Source organism: Thunnus maccoyii, chromosome 23 (genome assembly GCF_910596095.1).
Source record: "Thunnus maccoyii chromosome 23, fThuMac1.1, whole genome shotgun sequence".
Taxonomy (NCBI): domain Eukaryota; kingdom Metazoa; phylum Chordata; class Actinopteri; order Scombriformes; family Scombridae; genus Thunnus; species Thunnus maccoyii.
The window spans coordinates 20,247,680-20,262,780 of NC_056555.1; the positions used below are offsets into that span (position 1 = coordinate 20,247,680).

At 39.2% G+C, this 15,101-nt stretch overlaps 1 protein-coding gene across 2 annotated transcripts in view; it reads right to left on the minus strand.

Annotated features, from left to right (window-relative positions):
- sfmbt2 (Scm like with four mbt domains 2) overlaps window positions 1-11,530 on the minus strand; it is a 54,627-nt gene extending 43,097 nt beyond the window's left edge. For both annotated transcript variants that reach the window (XM_042403231.1, XM_042403230.1), the window contains exons 1-3: window positions 11,389-11,530; window positions 3,734-3,918; window positions 1,430-1,524 (exon numbers count right to left, since the gene is read on the minus strand). In XM_042403231.1, coding sequence (XP_042259165.1) covers window positions 1,430-1,524; window positions 3,734-3,824 — 186 coding nt within the window. In that variant the 5' untranslated portion in view covers window positions 3,825-3,918; window positions 11,389-11,530. The remainder of the gene's footprint in view (window positions 1-1,429; window positions 1,525-3,733; window positions 3,919-11,388) is intronic.
- Window positions 11,531-15,101: the final 3,571 nt, after the last annotated feature.

The window sequence follows — 15,101 nt, forward strand, 5'->3', positions numbered from 1 at the left end:
AAATACATGCCTCAGGTTCAAATAAACCAGAAATGAAACAGTACGCAGAGCTTCCCACAAGCGCCGGCTACTTTATTATATTGATTTTTGACTCTAATAAAATAGTTTTGATTGACAAGTTGCGATTCATTATGCGTGTACATTTATGACCACTTAGCCTCCGCGTCAAAACAACACGAGCATGATGATGGAGAAATGTGCCTTTCTGTCTGTATCAATCCCCCCCTCCTCCCCCCAAAATAGAAGAAGCAAAATAAGAATTGCATTCATTGCGCAGACGTCCTCGTTAGACAGGCTACTTCAGAAATACTGGTGGCAGCAACTTGACGACCGCACAGCAACTATTAACACGTCCGACTGACTGAAAGCGTCGTATTTTCTATATATACACCACACAGATGTTTACAGGCTTAATGAATGAACTAATTAATGAATTATCTTTACAAACATTGAGCTTTTTACAGCAGAGCCATCTCATTACAAACACATTAAAACAGACAATGTTGTCAAAGTAAATCACACTCAGGATAACAGTGAAGATGAAGATGACTAGAAGTTGAGTTGACTCAGCAGATGCACATGATTTGATTCACATGATTTGTTATTTTAAGAGTTATTTTTGGCGTAAGTTTACTTTATAAATGGTTTGAATTTAAAACCAATACATAGCTAGATAAGATATGGGATTAAAAACATCCCTCCCCCCCCCCCCCCTTAAGATAATCTTGTTTATTTTCCCTGAATGAGAATGCATTTATGTTTCTATTAAAACAGTTCATTAACCGTCATTGTGGCATGTCTTGATAAACGTTACAGCGAGGGAGTCAATTAGTAAATAATAAATACGGTCTAATGATTCTTAATTACAAAAGTTCTCGTCGGTCTGGAAAAGGTGTTGTTTTAAATGTTAATAGCTATTTTACACACTGCGTGGGCTAAAACTCTCCTTCATAATAATTCACTACATGTTCACAATCAAGGAGGCAAACTCATTAAAATATGCAATAATTAAGTATATGATGGCTAACGGAGGCCACATCCGCTACTGGCTACTCTACATCCTTTTGGAAAGCCCAGCAGTATGTCACTCACTTATATCTCTTGCATTGTTTTGTATTTTTATTGCTTCAGTAATTACCCTCAATTGTGTTTTCAAAAACCGGCAAAGGTCGTCTGACAACTTGTGCGTCACGAGGGAACAAAGCCTCAGAGAGGGAACTGTTGAACTGCGTTAGAGCAGCGCTGCAGAGGGCCCGGCTCTCTCTCTCTCTCTCTCTCTCTCTCTCTCTCTCTCTCTCTCTCTCTCTCTCTCTTCCAATATGTTGTTAAAGGATTTCTGCATAATGGTACTTATCCATGAGGCTGTGTTTAAAGGATCAACCAGGGATGGGATTAAAGCGCTAGGTGAAGATCATACGCAGTCACTTACATGTTTGAAGGTGGTGTGAGGGGCAGCGTCGGCCCCCGTCTCCTCCATGTACTCCTCCCAGTTAAACTCCGCCTCTTCCTCCATGGAATCTGCATCTGAATAAACAAAATCTCCCATCAATCATCAAAAAAAAAAACGCCTTTGCTGGAGGCTAAAAATGCATTTTATTCAGGAGATGATAGTGTACAGAACAGCAATTAAATACAATCTCTTGATTTGTAAATGTAATTTGTCGTGCCAAAACATAAAAGTCACAGGAAATAATCTAGAGTGTGCATCCGTGTGCGCAGCATGTTCAAGTCGTCTTATGTAATGCCACTAATGTTTTTCCTGCAGGTGAGAATTGTTTGCTTTGCCTGAGGGAGACAGATATATCCGAAGTATAATGTGTCAGGGGGTTTTTTTTCTTTTGCTGTTTTCCTATGTGTACATGCCTCTAGAGACTCCTCCTGTGTGAACGGTGCGGGACTGAACCTGCTCCATCTAATGAGAGGGGCCGATAAGAAGCTTGACGTTTTGATGGAGTTTGTTTCAAATAGATCACAGGGCTGGCTTGCTTCTTCTCATTAATGCTTACATGCACACACTTTTTTTTTTTTTTTTAATAAACAGAGATTAACCCTTCGCACACAACTGATTTTTTCTTCTCCACAGTCAAACTGAAACACACAGACATCAAGACACACATCAGTTTACAGTTTGTCAGCCTGGTGTAGGTCTGCTGCTCCTTTATTAATGTTCTTAATCATCAAATTCAGACTTTTTCCTCAGTATCAACAGTAAAGACGTATTCAGACCAAATCAGGCAGGTTTAGCCGCTGCAACCTGAAAGTTGAGCAAGAGTCAACTTCTGGAGAAACGCGACCTGACGTCACTGCGGCTGAAGGCTGCGGTGGCCAATCACAGTCTTAGATCAGGCTGATCAGAGCTGTAAACTCCGCCCTGAGGGAGGACGAAGACGTTACTGGGACGAGGGGAGGACGTTTCTCTCTTCGAACGTTAAAAGTAAAGTTAGACGTTGCTGTCAGCTTCCCGACTCATTATAAAAAAAGACGAGGTAAAAAAAGAGAGAGAGAGCAGCTGAGAGCACCAGCGAGAGAGAGAGCAGCTGTGGTCGAGCGAGCTAGAGAGCCAATGAAGAGAGGGAGCGCTGGTAGCGAGAAAGCCGATGAATCAGATCGATAAAAATGTTATTTTGTGATTGTTTCACAGCGGTTACGCCCAAAACCCCCACACACGTCCGCTTGATCCTGCGGCTGAACACCGCAACACTTGATTTGGTCTCAATAACCAGTTGTCTGTCAGTGTTACAGAGCAAACAGGAATTCTTACTAACTAATTATGCAAGACTTTTCAAGATCCAGATTTGCCTAGATGTAAAAAACAAAAAACAAAAAAAAAAAAAAACTGAAGGTCTAGCCCACAGCTAACTTAATGACTCCACTGCTTTGGTATTAGTGAGTGTAATGGTGCTGTTATGGAAACTGTGGTGCCAAAACTCAAAAATATGTTCATACCAAATGGAAAAAACAAAAAAGAAAATCAATCAAAGTGATAAAACACATGAAACTTGGCTTTTTTTTCCCCCTCTTTTCATTTTACACTATCAATACATTACATCAAATACTGAACACATGCAGCCTTGTGTCATCTGATGCAATCAAGTGATGCCCAAAGCACAAATTCCACACGTCAAAAAGACAAGAAGAAATAGTCGAGGTACAATAGCTGAGATGTGGCGACCCGGGAGTGAATGTAATAATTTAGTGGAGGGTTGACGCGTTAACAATGGGGATGGGAAATAGGACAGTGACGACTTACATACAATGACGTACATCAAGACGGCGCAGGAGTGTGGAGTTACACAGAAAACTTAAATGTTTTGAGGTGTTTCATACGCCTCTTCTGTGCATTCATATATAGATATTTACTGTCTGTTCAAATACATTTGAATCTACAGGGGAAAAACATGAATAGTACTACTTAAATGGTAAATTATGGCATTTCTAAGTTGTATAATATAACAATATATGGCATGTCTAGCTAAGATATGTGAGCTTCTTTCCTGCAAACAATAAGGAAATCTAAAAGAGTCACCATAATACAGCAAAGAAAGAAAATCAAGGTTTCCTTTCATTCAAAAAATATGATAAAATCACATTTAAAATCATATTATAAGCAAGAGAAGCGATTCCTTATCTAACCTGCCTCTAACATTCCAGTCTGCTGATGTAATAAGGGTGGCATCCTTGAACCAACCTGACCACTTTTAAAAGGAAAAAGATAAAAACTTCCGAGCCTCACCTGTGTTCACCTCTTCTTCTTTCCCATTGGTCGGATAATGTGACTTCACAGCAGTGGGAGCCAACAGCTGCTCCTGTGTGCGAGACTGCATCCTGCTCCTCTACTTCCTGGTGAGAGTGAGTTAACCTTGGACTCGTGGTGCAAGCGGCAGTTCTTCACTGCATCTTTCACTTTCCTGGAAATCCCTGTTACAGAAAAGAGAAACAGATGTAATGTCGTGATTTATCTAATAATAGCCAGAAAAAATCTTTTAGAAAAAATCCATAAAATTCCCAGAAAAAGAGTTAAATCTGCTGCCACTGCTCTCCAAATCCCCTGAAACTGAAGACAGTTAATGAAAGCTTTGGCATTTATTCAGACAAACATCCACTATTTGATAAGTATTTCCTTGGAAAAATCATCTAGCAGACAGGAAATGATGCACTATGCATTTCCAGTTTCTTTAGAATAAACAAAAGAAGAAGTGGGTGGTTATTATAATGAATAGCGATTGCCACAGGGCTGAACGGACAAAAAAGAAAAGAGTCTCCACCTCCAGAAACCTTCACTTAATCAAACAAAAGATCCAAGGAAAAAAAAAAAAAAAAAAGCTCGCACTGACTGTCAGCTCATCTCCGGGGACGTGCAGAACAAAAACTATGCTGCAATGAGCACTTAGCAACAAAAGCAGACACAAAGTTTAAGAAAAGACACAAAAACAACAAAAAAAAAACAAAAGATTTTTGCAGTTTTCAGCACTCAAGCTAATTTTCAGCATTGTTAAACTTGAGTGAAAAGCCTGTTATTTTGTCTAATTGCAGACCAGCCTCTACCGGTTCAGTGTGAGTTTTCTACAGTATAATATCTGGTTATGCATATTGTCTGGTCAGCCTGGATTTGCATACCACAGCAAAACGCCATCAGATAACCAATCAGAGTCAAAGAAAAGTAGAAAAACCGGAATGACACGGGCGAGACAACAAATTAGTCAGACTAGAAAATATTCATTCAGGCAATGGTGGAGAGAAAATGATACACAACTGCAGAATAATGTCATGATGAAGCTTGATATGGAATAAACTGTTAGGCTATAATCACCATGATATATGACTCACAATCAGTTTCACTAACAAGGCTATTAATTAGATATTTAATGTATTAATTAGCAAATGTTTCTTTATCAACATACATCTTGAAATGACACATCAGTTATAAAAAGATAACTGTGGATATCACATTCCAGTACAACTATCATGTCCATAGAAAGGTGTTTCCCAAAGTTTTTTGGTTTATGATCCCTTCAAATGACGCAGTGTCTACTTCAGGGGTTCGCACCAATAAACTGAATCAAGCGGAAACCTCTAAGGCTGAAAAATGGAGCCAAAAACTGCAAGTTTGTCGTACAGCCGCTTGAGTCTGGCTCAAAAACTCCCCATACACCCCCATGTTAAAATACCCAACCTCACAGCAGAAATAAACATGTTTACAGCCTGGTACAAAAAACGTTTTTTGTCTCTATGGCTAATTTCCCCACGTCATAACAACTGTACAGGGGGCTTGGCCGCTTTGAATGACAGGTGGTTGCTGTCACAGGCAAGTTGCTACCACGGCGACAACGTTGGTAAGGTAACGTTACCATGGTAATTGTAACATTTTGGTTGCCTTAGCAAGTCTTGTTCAGTGTTTAGTTGAACTAAAAGACCTTTTAAAGGAGTCGGGTGTTCAGTTTTTTCAGGTAAGCACGTTTTGTTTTAATGGTTTTAAGCCTGTTTTTCACTAGCAAAACTTAGCATTAGCATTAGCACAGTTAACCATTGCCTGTAAATGCACCATGCTAACTAAACTAGCAGCTAGCATTAGCGTCAGCTCAACCCTCTCGTCCAAAAATCCAAGATGGCGACAGTCAAAATGCAAAATCAAGGTGGCTACATCCATTATTTTTTACAGTCTATGCTTAGATTAGAATAGAATAAAATGCCTTTACTGTACATTTCCAGTACAACAAAAATGACTTTTGCTACTCCTGGAACAGTTGATACAACTAAAAACAAGAACATACGTTAAAACAACATTACAAAAAGACAGTATTACTTTAAACCAACTTCACCGGTAAAACATGTCCGACTGGTGATTATCAAACTAACTTTAACCTGATGTGTCTGGCATGTAGTACAGAGGTGAGATATTTTTCACCCTCACACATCAGCACCTGATTGTGACTGATTGGATCGTTAATCTTTACTTTCCCAAACTTGTAAAAAAAACTTTGCAGGTTTTGTTGTTTTTTTTTTTCATGAAATTGCAACAGGCTGCCTTGATTAATTACTGTGAAGTGAAACATACGATATGATCAGTCAGTCAATGAATCACCCGCTGAGCTAAATCAGACACATCCTGATGTATCTCATCTCCTTATCAACGTTACTAGATGACTCTTTAAACAGTCGACTCACTTGTTAAATCTGGGTCTTTGCTGGTAGTTTTTCCTGAAGCTTAATAAGCCTGAGAAGTGAGCAGTCGCAACAAAGAGTGGTTTCATTTAAGCAATTATTACTGGCTAGATGGTATTTTACAAGAACAAAGCAATATTTGGAGTGAATACATCTTTTTTTAAAGTATTTTTGGGGCATTTTTTGCCTGTTTGAGTAAATCTGTGTGTACCTAATGCACTCCTGTTCATCATTAAAGTTTTAGAAATAAATGAATGACACATGGAAACTATTTATCTTGTAATTTCAAAACTTCTCTAAGAGTACGTTACAGAAAAAAAACTATTTAAATGGAAAAAAACAGCAGAATTTACATCTTTAAGACAAAAAAAAAAGGCAACCCACAGTAAAATGGCGAAGCACAAACAGGATGAAAAGCAGACAGTTCTCAAAAAAAAAACCTGCTTATTTCTCAGTAATCGGTGAGACAATATTTGAAAATCATTATCTTCAAACAACAGACAATGATTGTCACTTGCCTGGTGGTTGTCCTTGATCGCTCAGTCATGGACCAACAGTGACTCACTTACCGGCTTCCACCCACTTACATCAACCTGGCAGTTAAACACTCAGGCACGCTCGCAATCCTCAAATAAAGCCAAAAAAAACAAAACAAACTCCAGAATCTAAACATTGAAATTAATATCCAAAAAAAGCAGGAAGTATCCTTATTTGATTAGGAGAGCCATCTTGATACGTACGCAGGCAGGAAAAGTTAAATAAATTAAAAAAAAAACGTGATAGTCCGACAATCCTTTGATGAAAACAAGTTCTTTAAAAAAAAAAAAAGATCCAGAGAAAACGAAAGCACACGGAAAACGCTCAAGCTGCTGTTTCTGCTGCGAGTATTTACAGAACTGTGAGGCTACAAAGGCTGTGACAGTCTCCACAACCACCCGAATGTGTGTGTGTGTGTGTGTGTCACCCCCTTCACCACACACACACACAAACACACACACACACACACACACACCCCTGACGCCCCACAGTGGCTCCAGCATACATCCATTGCGTAAACAACAAGCTGAGCTAATTTGGCTCACATGACGCCGTTTGCTGCCCTTCTCTCTCCCCACCCCACCCCACCCCCCACCCCCCCACCCACCAACCTCACAGCCTATCAGTGTTTCTTGCTTAAGTGCCCTACAATCTTCTGCAGCATTGACACATCGCTGTCGTCAGCATGCAGCAGCGGGTACAGTGCTCATTAAAACTCAAAGTGCACTCAAACACTGGTATCAAACAGTACAAGTTGCTCACAGATCCTGGTTTTTCCCTTAAAATTCCCCTTAAGCAGGACTTCCCCCCCCCCACCACCACACACAAAATGACAACATCACACAGATATTCTGCAACCATTCATCATCAAAAACAGCAAATGGTGTTTGTGTGCTGAACAGAATATTAATTGATTTTTTTGGTCATCTATAAGTCATTTATCAAGCAAAAACGCGATTTATTCTCTCGTTCCAGCTTCGAAAATGTGACGATTTGCTGCTTTTCTCAGTTTTACATCACTGTGGGTTCAGTTTCTTTGAGTTTTGGAGTGTTTTTGAAGACTTCACCTTGAGCTCTGGCAACATTTTATAGACTAAATGATTGATAATTGATGGTTGAAAAAACATTTGTTAGTTAAAGCCCTTATGGAAGTATTCCAGCGAGCTCTTAAAAACTTGAAGACGACACTTTTTTTTTTTTTTTTTTAATGTTTTTGCTCCGCTCTCCCGACATCGAATCTGAAATGAAGCCAAGACCATGAGAGCAAAGTACCCACTTTCAGCTTTAATTTGAGGGTTTTTAACATCCACATCAGATGAAAAAGTGTTGAAATTGGAGCCTTTTCATCACTGTACTGCATTTTTTATGTATTAAAAAAATTTAAAAAAAGGGCCTACATTGATCATTCACTATGAAAAACCTCTAACCTTTACAGCTGAAAGTTGTTTCATTTCAAATCCAGTTCTCTGGCTGGAGATCAGAGCCAAAACAACAGGAAATGTGTCACTGTCCAAATACTTATGGACTGTGTTGTTCATTTCCCCAAAATTCACCCTGACATATTTATTATCTTGGCGAACTTTGTACGTCCTCTGGAATCTAAAACGTCACATATTTTACTCTTTTTTTTTTTTTTTTATTTAAAAGAAAAAAAAGTTTAAAAAAGTTCCCTGAGGTCTTAAAGAATGTTCTTGTTTCATATTTCCACATTTTGTAGAAACAAAACGACCCACTTTTATATGTAAAAACAGTTTTTCCTCACAATGCCGGGGTCTTTATTAGTAATTTTTGTGTGGGTTGAAAAGATCAAGACTTTCTGAAACTAAACCCTCATCCTCTTCCAAAAAAAAAAGAAAAAAAAAAGTGACATATTGTAATTAATCATAGCTAGAAAAAAAAAAACATTTAAAAAGTCAACTTGATTCAGTCAGCTTCCTGTGAGAGCATGTTGTGTGTTTTTTTTTCTCCTTGATTTGGTCCCTTCACTGGTTCAACAAGTTTCATAACCCTCAGGGAGAGGAAACCATCCGCACGCTTTTGTTCAGAATATTAGGCGTCAGTGTCAACTATGTGACTCAGTCTTTATCTCTAAACTAGTTTTAGTTAAGAGTTCAGCATTTCTACTTAATGAAGCTTACTGGGCTACAGCGTCCCGGAGGAAACAGCCCAGATTGGGCATCAGGGGATTAAACCAGTCTGGGAGAGTTAATCTCAGACGCAGGACATTTGTGCCCCCATGGTCTCAGATTGAGAGGAGGGGTTTTTTGTTTTTTTTGTTTTTTTTTTTGTTTAATTGATTAGCCCCTGATGGGGAACTGGGCATCCACGTGTTGTCCTCCTGCCTTTCCCTAAACCCATCCATGCCAAAGATTTAATGGGGGATTTAGGAGATTAACTACCACTGCATGGGCTTGGGGTTTTATTGCATTACTCCCTATTAGGTTCTCCTCTTTTAGACCCATCCAAGAGTTGTTTCCTCTTGGCAACAGGAAGCCTTGATAACAAATTATCCTCCAATTTCTTCTACAGTTTTTTTTTTTTTAAACGTGGATTGTGTACACAAGGCAATGCAGCCTATGTGTTTCACGCCTGATCACTACAACCTCTGATGCTCACTGAGATCAGCAAACTAATAAATGATGAAGTGCAAACAGAAACTGCCCCTGGTGGACCACGAAAAACAGAAGACGGAGAGGAAAACAGTGCAGCAGCCAAGGGGAGGGGAGGGGAGGGGAGAGGAGAGGAGGGGAGGGGAGGGGAGGGGGAAACTCCCTCAGCCTTAGAGCTTTCTTATTTCAACATCAATGACTGGAAACAACTTCCTACAACACGGACGTTTGCACCAAATGTCCTACACTAACGGACTTTTTTTTTTTTGTTTTCTAAAAACAAGAAGAGGTCAAACCTGCTATTTGCCTAAGTCCTCCCCTTATTCAAATACACGCCAGGAGTTAGTTGGCCAACAAGAAAGAAACAATCGTCATTATTTCCTGTGGAGTGACCACCTCTTTTTGTTTATCGTGAGAGTAGACGTGCTCACTGTGTGACACTCTTTCTTAAGAAATTCACAGGAACATTAACATACAATGGCTTATCTAGAAACAGATAAATGATTTAAAAAAAAGAAAAAAGGCTGGTGGGTGGGTTCTTGCAAAAAAAAAAAACCCATCAATAACATGCAGGAGGACATATTGATTTCTCCCTATGGATAAAACAGATCATACACTATATTTTAACTATGTATCTTTAATTTTTCCTTTAAAAGTGCTCTTTTTTTCTTTATCTACAGCTCAGCCATCCCCAGTCGCAGCTCCATAGGAAAAAAAATGTCTTTGGAGCGACAAGAAGTCTAAAAGCATGATTTATTCATTGCACATGAACGTCTATCGCCGGCTCCATAACGTGCAGTCTTTATTGTTTCTGTTCATTCTGGTGACGGATTTAATCTGGAGGAGGAATCCTCGGGAATAATGCAAAGCTGTAAACCCCGGATTTGCTGATCGCCCGCAAAAGAGAAATAATTAAACAGATACGCGCGGTTAAACCCAATTATCTGGCTTAATCGTTGCACATTTACCCATATAGTGAAACAATACACTGGGAGAAACATCTCGTCCGACTGTACAATCATCAACATATTAATCTATAAGGTGGCAGGAGGGGGGGGGGGGGGGGGGAGAAAAGGTGGAATGAAATCCTCCTGCTGTCGATTTCAATTGGAAAAAGCGACATTAATTTAATATAATGCGATCTAGAAGCAGAGCTATCGGATGAGCTGGAGCATTTATGATAAAAGTGAAAGAGGAAACGTTAAGTGCACATGAGGAAGATGAGGCAGTGAGGGGTGTAGCCGACCAGCAGGCTGGCTGGCACTCCGGTCATGTACTTTGCACACTCAAAACTGCAGCGGAAAAAAACTCCCACGGAGTTGCCAAATGCACACTTTAAATTTAATTGATTAAATCTCGTGTATGTCCATCAAAAGAAACAGAACCGGGCGCATTATCTGCCATCATTTTATTTTTTCCTCGTTCAAAGATTTTAAGGCGCAGTTTTCCCCCCTGAACACCATAACCCGCCATGTTGAAAGTGGTTTGACATTTTGGCAGTGTCCGGTATTTTCCGATGGCTTTTACGCACCTCAGGGTGACGAAAAAAATCCCAAATGACTCATCTGTACGCATATGACTGCAAGAAGTCATTTCTATAAAAACAACTTCGCGTTAACGTTAAACAAAAATTGCGTGGTGGTTCTCCTAAAGCCAGCATTAAACAGCTTTAAAATAACGTTTCAGCGGTGACGCGGTGTATTTTTTCACGCAGATTATTAAAAATTCACGTCATTTCCAAAACAGTTAATTACATGAGACATGTGAACAGAAAGGAAAAACAACGCAATAAACGGTATTAGCGAGAGTGCCACGAGACAGCGTCCTCTCCGCCTGTGAAAGCTGTTTAATTACAGCGCGTGAGAGACACTTTTGAGCAACTTGGGCTCGTGAGCGAACGCTCGCGACTATTTTCTCGTTTCTACAGAAACCGCCTCAGGAGCACTTCAGGGGGTTTTAAAGCGGAGGAGGAAGGAAAATAACTCTCTCGGTGGTTTATTTCGTCGACATAACGAAAATAACAAAACGCTGCAGCCAAAGAAAATCCGTCCAGGCCCGCTGGAGCCGTCACCTGTCTTACCTGTCCAAGTTTTTTTTTGTAGCCTCTCCTTCACGAGACCCCCTCTGTTTTTTTTTTTCCTTCTCCTCGTTCGCGTGAGCCCGAGCAAAGCAGCGCGAGCGACGTCTTTCAACTGCTGCTGCTGCTGCTGCCCCCAGTCCAATATGGCATCTCCCATCTGCGCATGTCCAAAACATCTACAGATATTTCCAAGCCAACTCCTTCATTGACCTTTTAGTGCAATAGCAAAAAAACATTTCTTCAGCCCTGTTATAAATAGGGAACTGAAGTTCAGTCGACACCGACAAAACCAAACACAGCACAGCTAGAAACTGTGTGTTACACAACAAATATTTTTTATGCGAATTAAAGCATATTCAAATGTGATAGTATTAACCTACAAATATATATTAATTATATATATCAACTCGTCATCGTTGGCAGCTTATATTGTTTTTAATGTCTCATTTTTACTGTTTACAGCCACGATTTGATCCAATATCTAAGACCCATCTAGAGAGTTTTCTTATTAACAGAAACAGAAAGATCTATACTCACTATAATAAAAACGATAATACTTTTAATGAAGTATATATTACTATATATTAATGTAGGAGCAATAACCGCCGCGAAATAAGTCTGAAAACTCAATTATTTGGGCATAAGCTGTGATCTCTTATCGCTTCATTATTTGCTCTTTTGTCCACTTTCTTCTGGTCCATTGAGGATTTTTTTTAAATTTATTTTTTAGTTCTGCTAATCACTTTTCTCCAGCTCTTGAGAAATAGCTTGAGATTTTGTTATTTTTAATAGCCATATGGCCATATCTTATCAAAGTCAACAGTATCCTCTAGTGGTTAGGAGCGCATTGCATCACACACACACACACTCACTCACACTCACACAGAGAAACACACACACACACATTGTACAGTTCAAAGGTTCTTGTATTTCCATGTTGTGCACAGGAAAGGTTGGTGCCAGGGAGATGTAGCATGGCGAAAGTTTTATGGCACTGGACGATAACTGAACTCTTAAGCCTTTCGCCTGCAGAAAGTGAAACCTGTTATTACCGCTGGTCGCCAATAACACGAGGTTTGTTGGAGTTAAAACACGAGGCTGCAGTGAAATTAAAGTAGCGTGTTCCTCTTTGAGCGTGGAAGTTGACCTTTGGGTACTGAATGTGTAAAAAAAAAAAAAAAAAAAAAGAGTTTAGTAAGTGGATCTTTGAGCTTAGATTATGTGACACAGCATATTCCTCATTTTGCTGGAAATCCCCTAAAACACCAACAGGAACACCTGACTTTCACCCGCCGTTTGTAAAAGCTATAAAGCTATAACTGTTAAACCCACATTATGTCTTTATTGCATATTCTGAGAAAACAAATATAAAGGTTATGCGTATTACTATAAATTTTTTGCCATGTTTTTGTCTGTTTAGCGTCGTTTGAGCTGATATATTGTGGCTACAGTAACATCCAACATAGAAGAAAAAGCTCCTTGAAAGAAGAATACATGGATATAAAAGTTATCCTGGCTCTGCTTTAGTCTATAAATCATGACTCCGAGAGTCAGTAAAGACACAAAGAACCTGGTGTCTGACGAAAATTGCGTGAAATATGGTAAAAAGCAACTGAATAGTCTAAAATTACAGCTGTCAGATATATTATAACATGAAACACTTGTCATTATGTGGTTAAACCATCATCCTACAAACATTTTTAACATACAAGGACTGAACAAGAATAAACTACTGTAAGAAACAACCATCATAGCAAAATGTTAACTTACTTCTTCTCAAAACATTATTAGTTATGTAATAAATGTCATCTGAAAAAAAACAGATTGTTATTATTTTAGGAAAGTTACAGTTATTTTACATGTTGTGTAAAAGGAAAATATATACTTTTCTCTAATACAAATTGCAGCTTTTATCCCAAATACAATCTTTCCACCCACCCCCCTCTAAATAAAGTGTGAGACTTTAAATTAGTTCTCACATCAAACATGAGCTCAATAAACAGTTTCATCTATTAAAACTGCATAGATGGAATTGGGTGCTTTTGACTGGGGGCCCCCGAGGACCCCAGTACATGGGTATTTTTAAAAAGCACTAATTAAAACAGAAACATGAAACAATGATATGAAGTCATTAGGAACAAATTGACTGACAAAGTCATGAAAAACTGGAATGATAGAATAATTAGATGTAACAAAAAAGTATACCTCTGGGGTCTGTGGGTACCCCAGTGGGTAGGATTAAGATTAAGGATGTGGTTCCCAAACTGGGGGTCCCAAAATCTGAGGGGTCACCAGATGATTGAAAGAGATAAGAAAGAAAATATATATCTGTCGCTCAAATTTTTGTTGTTTTTGTCACTTTTCTCTCATTTCTGCTTTTTTCTTGTAAAATAGCTAACTTGATATTTTCACCTCTTCCGACCTTCAGACCAGATTAAGTGACCACAAGCCAAAAAAAAGGTCAAAAACAGCTGGTTTAAGCCTTAAAACGCCAGAAAGCCTCCAGAAACCCGCACAGTGCGTTATAACAAATAATGGCACGATTAACCGCGATATGGGTTTTATTTTGAAACGTATAACGGGAAGTTCAGTGTCGTGTTTACGGCGGCAGGTCTGATCCGTAAAAAAACACACAAAGGACTCATAAAGAGCAGAAGAAGAGGCGCTCGTGCCGATGTGATGCCGCTGGTGGAACAGATGGTTGGAGCGCGCGTGGTGCCCCATTAATCTGCCAGAGAAGAGGCTTTTCCAAGCGCGCGGGAGAAAGGATTATGACTCCCTTTTACACACACACACACACACACACACACACACACACACACACACACACACACACACAAGGACACATAGGGACACGTGCGACTTGTGCATGGGCCCGCGGCCTCTCTGCACGAGGCGTTTTTTTTGTTTTTTGTTTTGGCTACACTGATGAACGATCCTGGTATCTGAAGAAGAGTCTTTCAACAGCTACTGGAGCTTCATCTCCAAATCATTAGTCTGTTATTGTTAAAATAATTATATTAGAACTTGTCTAGATGCATTTATGTAGCGTTTGCATTAAAATAAAGAATGTAATTTATGTATTTTAGCTATTTGAATCCAAAATGTCCAACCAACTACGACAGACGGAGTCACGGGCGGCCACTAATTAGCAAAATATCTGCAACCAAAATACAATTAACAGTCTATATAAGGCAAGAGAGTGAGGGAGAGAAAAAAGGTGCTCTATTTACAAAAAAGGTGTCACTTCAGTAATGTAAATATAGGTCTACTCCAAAAACATCAATATATTAAATACACAACTTCATGTTGTCTGTGTGTGAGTGAAGCAGAGACAGCTCAGTGTAACGCTGTCTCTTTAATGATTGACCTTGTAAACGTGGATGTGTTGACAGACCTGTTCCTTACAAGCAATCAGGTGTCTGTCTATCAGTGATATTTCAAAGCCAACAAAATTTAGCCACGGGCTATCAGGATATTGCACGGCTGGTTATTTAGAGAAATTTAAATTAACTTTAATGTTAAACTTTACTATTCTTAGATTGTCACAGCTATGTTCTGTAAAGGTTTTATTTTGTAGCCTGTGGATCCCATTATAATGTGTGGAATGATCTTAATTCAAGGACAGGTTCACAGTTTTTCACGTCTGTCTTAAAACAACAGTCAGGAACCTAAATGAACATTGAAACAGGTTTTTTCTTGCTATAATCATT